At 38.9% G+C, this 9,401-nt stretch overlaps 1 protein-coding gene across 1 annotated transcript in view; it reads left to right on the top strand.

Moving 5' to 3' along the window:
• The first annotated feature begins 1,951 nt into the window (after positions 1 to 1,951).
• LOC140236168 (arylsulfatase I-like) overlaps positions 1,952 to 9,401 on the top strand; it is a 12,148-nt gene continuing 4,698 nt past the window's right edge. Inside the window, exons 1-6 of the mRNA XM_072316135.1 lie at positions 1,952 to 2,149; positions 3,002 to 3,161; positions 6,062 to 6,174; positions 6,961 to 7,080; positions 7,968 to 8,096; positions 9,076 to 9,205. Of these exons, the coding sequence (XP_072172236.1) occupies positions 2,027 to 2,149; positions 3,002 to 3,161; positions 6,062 to 6,174; positions 6,961 to 7,080; positions 7,968 to 8,096; positions 9,076 to 9,205 (775 nt within the window). The 5' untranslated portion in view covers positions 1,952 to 2,026. The remainder of the gene's footprint in view (positions 2,150 to 3,001; positions 3,162 to 6,061; positions 6,175 to 6,960; positions 7,081 to 7,967; positions 8,097 to 9,075; positions 9,206 to 9,401) is intronic.

Raw genomic sequence — 9,401 nt, 5'->3', positions numbered from 1 at the left:
TCATGCTTGTACTTGTGCCCTCTCTAGTACTAGGGCTAGTCTAGTACTAAATAGTAGATTCTACTACTAAATTTACTACTGTACAATTATGCTGTAGTACACTATTCACTAATTTACTTAGTAATTTTACTTAGGCCTCCTATCAACACACAAACGTATGCTTCTGGGGCCTTTTTAGCTTTTAACGCGGAAACGTTACCATGGTTACTACTATTACTGTACTATGACTAGGGTAAAGGTTGTTTGGAGTCATCTGGTCATTGCTAGTCATGCTAGTACTAGAACTAGTAGTATAATTATAGATATACTAGGACCTTAAATACTTATTACCACAGCCCTGTCGCTGTACACTGGCGCACGGAGCGGGGACGGGGGTCGGGCTAGCTGCATTAATTGTAAGCAGCTGCTATGACATGTGCGACATGTCGTAAGACGTAATACTCGTATGACTTACTACACACAGGCGCGGCGCAGGCCAGGCTCACAGTGGCTCACCTGCGACCGGAAGAGAATGGAAGAAAGCGGAAGCGTCAGTGTTTTGTAACAGTGCCAGTGCACTGATTACTCCGTTCTTGGCTCTAGATCTCGAGTAAACAGACGTCTAGAGCAAACCAAACTCATTTAACTGCGTGAGGCCATTACTACCTTGATCTTACCTCGTCTGGATCTGACAGTCTTTTCATCAGCAGAGTGAGTCGAGTCATGAGCAGCTCGAAACGCGTAACCCGAAACAAGCCTCATGCACGAGATACTAGTAGTAAGCTTTAGCCTTGTGCCAGTCATTCACTTATATATCTATTTTTATTGCTCTAAAAAAGAAAATATGTATGAGCAACTCCATATTTTCTGCATTGTAAATAAAATTTTATAACTGAAACCTAAATAATGTGAATAAATTGTGAAATATGATGGAATAAAAAGTAGTTTTTAAATACCTTCAACTTGGAAATTAAAGCAAACACCACGAAAAAGGTTATCCCCTCTGTTTGGTCAACTGATCACCTGACAACAAGGCAAGGGTGCTGAAGTCATGTGACGGACTGTGCGTTTCCTAGTTCAAGAGTAGATCAGAGTACGGAGCGTAGCGAAGTGTGCTTTCGAGGATCGACAACAATAGGTAAACAACTTAGAAGTTCTAGGAATCCTAACTTTTGGTGATAACATTCTTTGTAGCATTCCAAAACAATGTATGAGGCCTAGCGCCTACTAAATAGTACTATTATTAAAAAAAAAAGAAAATCTGGTATCAAAATCAATTTCTTATGTAGACTACAATGTAGAACCTTTTTTGAAATTTTTATGTATTTCTTTGTTTTGTCGACCTGTTGTTTTATCATTTTATTTTCACAAAATTTATGACAGAACCTACTTCAAGCATAATTATGCTAAAATTAATTAGTTTCAGCCTACGAAAGTGAAAGTAATCATTATAATTTATATGAATAAGAATAACTATACACAGCCCAGTCGCTGTGTGTCTGGTCGGGCTAGAATAAGAAGAGAAAACTCCATTTGCATAGACTTTACACATAAAATCATGTTTTTGAGCCATTTTCAGTCTGACAGGCATGTATAAAAGGTCGTGCAGCATCGTAACAGTATGTGCGATTTTCATTAAAATGGTGTCTAAAGATGCGAAAGACTTGAAAGTAAAAAGTCAGCGAACGGCACGGTAAAAAAATTTTGCACAGCGGAGTAGTCCCGAAAAATGTCAAGGGGGGGAGGGGGTAGGTCCATTCAACCCCCTCCCCCCGGCCTTTTTACAGGGTTAAAGTTTTCTGTTATTTCGTTAAAGAAAATCCTGTCTAGATTATACATCATGTTTATTGTGGAACATAAATCTGGCTTGTGCCATTTATAGATCTTTCGTCAATATCAGTGAAAAAGCAACATCTTAACAATACCTTTTTCTTTTCATCCTTGATGGTATCTTTCACAGGCACAGAATAAACGGTCCTTTGTAATAGTATCCAGGGATGAGCAGTAAGGATTGAAACCTGATACACAGCCTAGTACTGGCAAAACCATGTTGGAGTCGGCAGTCAGCAGTACTATGTCTTTCTTCATTTTCACTCTCCTGCTAGTCTTCTTTCCAGGCAGTCTTGCAGCTCAACCACCAAATATCATTTTCATTGTAGCGGATGACCTGGTAAGTCAGATTTGGGGGAGTTTTGTGTTTGTTTGTTTGCTTGTTTTTTAGGGCAAACAGTCATTCTAACTCACAGTTGATACAGAAAAGCACACAAAAAAGGATTAAATGTCAAAGAAAATGTTGTTGTTGCACAGACTGAGCAAAGATACTGTTTGTATGCTCTGTGGAATGATGGCTGGAGGTAAGGTACATTTAATGTTGATAGATCTAATACCGTCACAAATATTAAGTGATCTTACCGTCACAAATATTAGTTGATTCATTAACCGATTTGTATAAAATAGCAATTTCATGAAAATATGTACATGTGTTTTTAGGGGGAGGGGTTTTGGTTTTGTTTCGTTTTGTATTGTTTTGTTTTGTTTTGTTTTTTGGTCTTTTCCACTTGTCTGAAAAATCTCAACCAAAACTGTCAAGGAAAAGTAAGTCGGCGCTTGTCGGGGTGACATTCACCACCAGTTACACGTAACATTCAAGATAATTGCATTACTACATGTATGGGCCTCGTATTATACAGGGTTCTTTGTTTGAAGTTCGTTGAGATTATACAAAATGTACAAAATATTTTGAAAACCTGTGGTCAATATGCCTCAAAATTTGCAAACTGTGCGAGTGTTCACAAAGTCCATATAGCTAAGACTTTAACCTTCTGTGGATCTTTTCATTTTTGAAAGTAGCCAACTTAAACTGAACGTGAAAAGTTAAAGCTAAATGGTAACGTGTCTAATGATGACCCCTCTCCTGTGACCCAATCCTGTCTACCCCCTTATATTCCCCTTCTCTTCCCCCCCCCCATCCCCCCATCCCCCCCCCCCACCCCTCTCTCTCTCTCTCTGGCTCCACCTGCAGGGATGGAATGACGTGAGTTTCCATGGCTCCTCCCAGATCCCCACCCCAAACATAGACACCCTGGCCCAGGAAGGGGTGATGCTGACAAACTACTACGTCACCCCGATCTGTACCCCGACCAGGAGTGCCATCATGACCGGACGACACCCCATCCACACAGGTTATCATTGAACTGCATGACCTATTTATGTCTTCAATGTGGTCAGACCAATGACCACATGTAAATAAATATAAAAAAAAAAAATTAAAGAAAGAAAGAAAAATTAAAAACCTAAACTGTGGTATAACCCTAACTTACCTGGGCCAGCCCCGGTGCTACGGTGCAATTAACTCACTGATAAGAGGCCAAAGCTTTTGAATTCTTAACGGTCATCGAAGCGCTGTGCGGAGGGAAGGACAAAAAATCTCGAAAGTTCACCTCCTCGTATCTCCCTTATTTTACCACCAAATCCCTTGAAACTTCACACATATATCAAATATGAATATATCATCCTTCATATGATTTTTGGGCGAAAACGCTGATGTATCTTTCGAGATATGTGTATTTTTCTGCTTGAGTCGACTGTGGGAAAGGGTTACGATTTTTTCCCGACACAAGTCTGCGCCTGCATGAATATGCATTTGATCAACATATTACTAGTCTGTATACACCAGACTCACTACCTGCGAAGTCTCGTGTTTGTGCAATTAGTAGTTAGGTAAAAATAAGAGCAAAAAGACAACCAACTTTAAGAGAAGATACTGGACATGCACAACTAGATCATCCTCCTGCGCATGCGTTTTCTACTGGTGAGTGCACGCTTAGCCAATCAGCGGTGTCAGGCTCGGCGCAATGCGACAGAGGTCGATTTTCGGTCAGCAGGGTGGTGAGTGGGCAAGAGAGGAACCCTGCTTTGTGCTTCAACTGTTTCAAGCAGCACAAAAACCAATACATCGGACTGCGTATTCCTTACGCCATGGATTTTACGTGGGTCACAAGTGACAGTGATCTCGATTTTTTCCAGACATAGCTGTGCGCCAAATGATACAGAAAAGATATTTGGAGAGCAGCATGGATATACTACCATAAGTCATATACCGAAGTTTCATTTTTGTGCAATGAAGGAAAATGTGAGAAAATAACACTTGTTTTGAGACCAAATTTTCTGTTTTGGAAGCTAAGTTTCGACATTATTTTCACACGTTTATCCTCAATAAAACCCCAAATAACTAACATTACGAGTTAGAGAATAGTTTCTTCTTCAGTTTGCTGTATAGATTTAATCATTTGATGGCTTTGAGGTGAGATATTGCGATTGTCCTGCAACACTTCCCCAGCGGTTTTACGCACACAAGCTGTCTACTTTTTGCAACTGAGGCTTCGAGGTCATAAGCTTTTGGCGAGTTAATTGCACCCTAGCGCCGCGCCTGGGGCTATTTAGCGAGCTTGAATTCCTGGGGGGGGGGGGGGGGGACATTATGGCCCCCCCCCCCCCCCCTTCAGATCTCGGCCGTTGATCGCGCGATCGCCGCAAGATTTTGCATGAACATAAAGCCGGATGTAATCTACAAGACTGTTAAGTTAAATTTTCAAAAAATTTGCATTTTCTATTTTAAATCAATTAATTATGCAAATATATGCAAAAAAACCCTCATTTTCGTCTGTAATTGGCTTATAAAAGCATATGGAATGCTGATTTTTGGTGTGAATATTCCTAGTGACATCCGAACATTTGTGCATAAAAAAAATTTCACTAACAAAATTCATTTCTTATGTTTTTTATTGTTTTATCAATTCTTTATGTATTTCTTTGTTTTTTGAACTTTTGTTTATGTTGTTTTTTCAGCAGAATTTGTCACACACATTTTTTGAAGCATAATTATACTAAAATAAATTGATTTCAGCCACTAAAATTAAAAATATGAATCTTTATATGAATTGATTGAAAGAACACAATTTGTATTGACTTTGTACACAAAATCACGTTTTTGAGCAATTTTGGGGTTGACGAAAGTCTTTTGAAGGGGTGTGGCTTCGGACCGGTATGCCCGGGCGTGACAAATTTGGTCTCAAAAGTTTCTCAAGACTTGAAATTAAAATGTCAGCGAACGGCGCGGTCAAAAAAATTTGCGCGCCGGAATGGTCGCGGAATTCATCGGGGGGGGGGGGGGCATTATGGCCCCCCCCCCCCCCCCAGGTACGTTAGGGATAAGTGGCAAAGTGTCAAGCAATTAAGTCAGCAAAGAAAATCTGCTAGTGCCTGACCAGACAGGCCACAAAATTTTGACAGTAGGTAAAGGAAAGGTGACTCTTGCAGGTAAGTAAGAAAAACTTTCAGCAACAATTTGAGTCAGTTACAATGGTATAAACCCAAATTACATATTTTGGTGCAATACAGAGAATCCTAATCCTACTCCACTTTTTGTGGGTTTTGAGCTGGGCAGTCACATATACAGGTATTTTGTGCTAGACGTATAAATACATGTAGGAACGTACAGTTTCATTTTTTTTTTTTTTTTTTTTTTTTACTAGTGTGGGCAATGCATGCACATGTGTGTCCGTAAGTCATATCAACTATTGTGAGATTATTTTTTTTTTTTTTCACCATTCTTCTGTTGGGTACACAGGTCTCATCGAATAGTGCCTGCAACTTGAACATTGTTAGATATGCCTGAAATTGTATTTTCTGTACTTCAAAATAATTACTGGTAATGATGAGGATGTATATTCATTTCTCATTTTTTGAGTGATTACTGTATTGCAAGCCTTGCTTCTTAATGGACTACTCTTTTTCCATACCTGTACTATTTTGCTATCCTTCAAAGCATGCAAAGGTGTTCTTAGTTATTCTACTTTATATCTTTTTATTTTCTTTGCTATTTACTTTCCATTATGTATTTCTTTATTCCTTGATTGAAATTAATCAAACAATGTGAATGTTTTACATGTGTTTAATATTATATTATATCTTATTTCACTCTTTGTTGGATGGAAAATAAAAACTGAATTGAATTGAACTTTTGTGTCTGCTAACTCACACATACGTATTCCACATTATCTTCTGATACACGTTGTCTTAGGGCTCCAGACTGGAACAATTACTGCTGATATGCCGTACGCCCTGGGACTGAATGAAACTACAATGCCACAGCATCTTAGAAGGCTTGGTTACAGAACTCACATGGTTGGAAAAGTAAATATACTTGTGACACAGTTTCTCAGCTCCGTAATACAGTGCACTCCCGTCATGACAAACACGGTTATGATGAAATGCCAGTTAGAACGAAGTAAAAATTCAGACCGCGACATTATCCACTCTGTGTGGTTTTTTTTTTTTATTGTTTATTTGTTTGGTTATAACTAAATTTCGATATAAAGAAAGAAAACTGCTGGTCTCGAGGACTTCGTTATTACGGGAGTCCACTGTAGTAGTGTGACTGAAGTACAGTAGCTGCCACTTGGCTGAGACAGCTCTGGAGTTTCTGGCACCCTTGTTCAGTACAGCATGTGATCCCAAATATATCACCCATGCTAAGGTTTCTGCAAAACAGTCGGAAAAATAGAAGAACAAGTCCGAAGACAATTTCCTCTCAGAGTCCGTCAGGTCAGCTAGCCTTCTTTATGATATGTGAGAGCCATGAAAAACATACCATGCGAGACAGTATTCATGGCAAAGGATGTGGCCCAAACCACTGCCAAATTTTTCACAGACTATAGATTGTTTGATTTTACTGTACAATGCAATGTAAAAGTCAAGAAGAACATGGAGGGCCCTTTCACTCTCAGTCCTACTTTTTTTCCCCCTCTCTCTCTCTCTCTCTCTCTTTACTCTAATATTTTGATTTAGGGAGATGATCATCCTAGAATATAAAATGCAACTTATCAGCCTTGGTGCTACAGGAAGAGTAAAGGAGAAAGAAAGCTTTCCTCAGAATTGTATTATTACATTGATTTTGTCTGTTCCCCCTTCCAAATTCAGTGGCACTTAGGGTTTTATACCAGAGAGCACATACCCAGCCAACGTGGATTCGAGTCATACTTTGGATATTACTCCGGGCAGCAAGACTACTACACCCATGAAACTCAAGTTATTCGAAATGTAAGGAAAAACATTATTTGTAGTTTTGTTGTTGTTGTTGTTGCTGCTGCTGCTGTTGTTTTGCAGTTGTTTCTAATTTATCAAAGGAAAGCTATGTGCAAGGTCATAGTAAGAAAGAGAAGATGCTTAAACATCAATAAATGTTTAACCAGACACCTATGGAATCTCTACAGTGTTCTGGCTTTTACAAGATTAAAGACTCACAACCTGAAAAAGTCAGAGTGGATTGAAAAACAAAATCGTGTAGTTAGTTTAAAATATACAAATATATTCAATTCTTCTGAAGTTCTTGAAGCTTACAGCTGTACTTGTAAATAGTCATGACATTCTGTTGATTTTAGTTTGATTTCCTGTATGTTTGTTTGTTTGTTTTTTCTGTTTAAGTCTGTACACATTTTGCTTTATCCATATGTTAAAATTACCAGAAAATTTTGATTTCTTATGTCTTTTTTCAAAGACCTTGATATTATCCCTCATTTAAGGTTTGAAATGATATGTTTATTGCATTGCATGTACAGGGAAGACCAATTATTTTTTGCATACCAGTAGATACCTGTACTCTGGGCTTTGTCTAAAAGTTGCATTTATATACTGTCCAGAATGGGTTGCATGTATTTATCTTCTATCTTTATTTTGCAGTCACGCGGCGGATCCAGGGAGGACCGCAACCGGCGCACACCCCCCCCCCCCCTTATGTTTTGTTGAAACAAAAGAAATAAAAAGAAAAAAATGGGAGAAGGGGTGCGTGCGCCCCCCCCCCCCCTTAATTTTGTAAACGCGCCCCCTCTTTACGGAATTCCTGGATCCGCCCCTGTTTTGTACCTTGCTTTGTTAGAGTCCCAGCTTTTATACATGTACAACAATTGCTTGTTCTTCCACTTTGGCAGACCTATACAATGACAGGATTTGACTTCCATGTCAATGGGTCCATCTACAAGCCGGTGTTTGGCCAGTATTCAACAGAGCTCTACACTGCAAGGACCCAAGAGATCATTTGGAACCACAACCCAGAAGAGGTTGGCAGTACTATGTAGTTACAGATGATGATGATGATGATGAGGATGATGAGGATGATGAGGATGATGAGGATGATGAAGATGATGAGGAGGAGGAGGAGGAGGATGAGGATGATGAGGATGATGGTGATGATGATGAAGAGGAGGATGAGGATGATTAGGATGATGATGATGATGATGATGTAGAAATTGTGACAATGAAAAAGTAAAGAGAAACATTTTGAAAATTTGGGGATATTTTCTCAATTCTCTCTTTTCAGAAAAAAAAAAAGATTTCATAGGAAAATATCTCATATAAAAGTAAGTCACTTTATTCTATAACAGTAAAGGCATTGGCATCAATTGCCCACATTTCCAGGGTGTGTAAAAGATGAGACTCTTCTCTGGATTTTTTCCCTGCTCTTCGTGATGAGAAGTGAGATGGAATGTATTGGAATGCAGGAGTTATGTCTCTCCCACAAAAAGACCCCCATTTTACAATTGTATGTATTTTGACTCTTGCTAGAGGGGACAACATCACAGTGTATAACACTGCCGTGATTGCAAATTCACATGTCATTATCAGTAGTAGCCTAGTATGCAAGTTGTATATGGCTGAGTGTGATGTTCTCGTAAAGGGTTCAAGGCTGCAGCATGTCGGGAATTTGTGAAATTTAATAAGATGTTGTATGCCGTTCCTAACAAATGCAAAAAAAAAAAAGAAGAAAAAAAAAAGAAAAATGGAGAGGCTTGCCCCACTTAGCATCAAATCACATAATATTGGGGATTGTTGCATGAAGATCAGAATTAGAAATCACTCGTCCACTTGCTGAAGACACATGCAGTTTGTACTTGGAATAGTGATTGATTTTACAGAGACATTGCCACAGACTTTGGCACATTATAAGTGACATTTTATTTGTCACATTATCATTTTCTTTTTTTGCCCCATCTTTCTTACCTCTTTGTTTCTTTCTTCTTTTTTTTTTTTCATTTACAGCCACTTTTTATCTACCTTGCCCAACAAGCTGTGCACAGTGCTAACTATCCGGGCCATCGCCTGCAGGCCCCCAATCGCTACTACCTCAAGTTCCCAAACATCACAGACAAGAATAGGAGAATGTTTGCAGGTGCGTGTAATTAACCCTTGTGGAACTGCTATCAAAACATGCTATAGACATTAGGCAATAGCACGCTACTGATGGAAATAAAAGACTTGGACATCTAGTTAAACTCATTTATGTTTTTTTTTATCTGTTTGTTTGCTTCAACATTCTTTATCGTGTTGATAAACAAATGTAACATGGGAAATCTAGGTTGTCACCT

This window comes from Diadema setosum, chromosome 12 (genome assembly GCF_964275005.1).
Source record: "Diadema setosum chromosome 12, eeDiaSeto1, whole genome shotgun sequence".
Lineage (NCBI taxonomy): Eukaryota > Metazoa > Echinodermata > Echinoidea > Diadematoida > Diadematidae > Diadema > Diadema setosum.
This window is presented reverse-complemented; position numbering and strand designations above follow the sequence as displayed.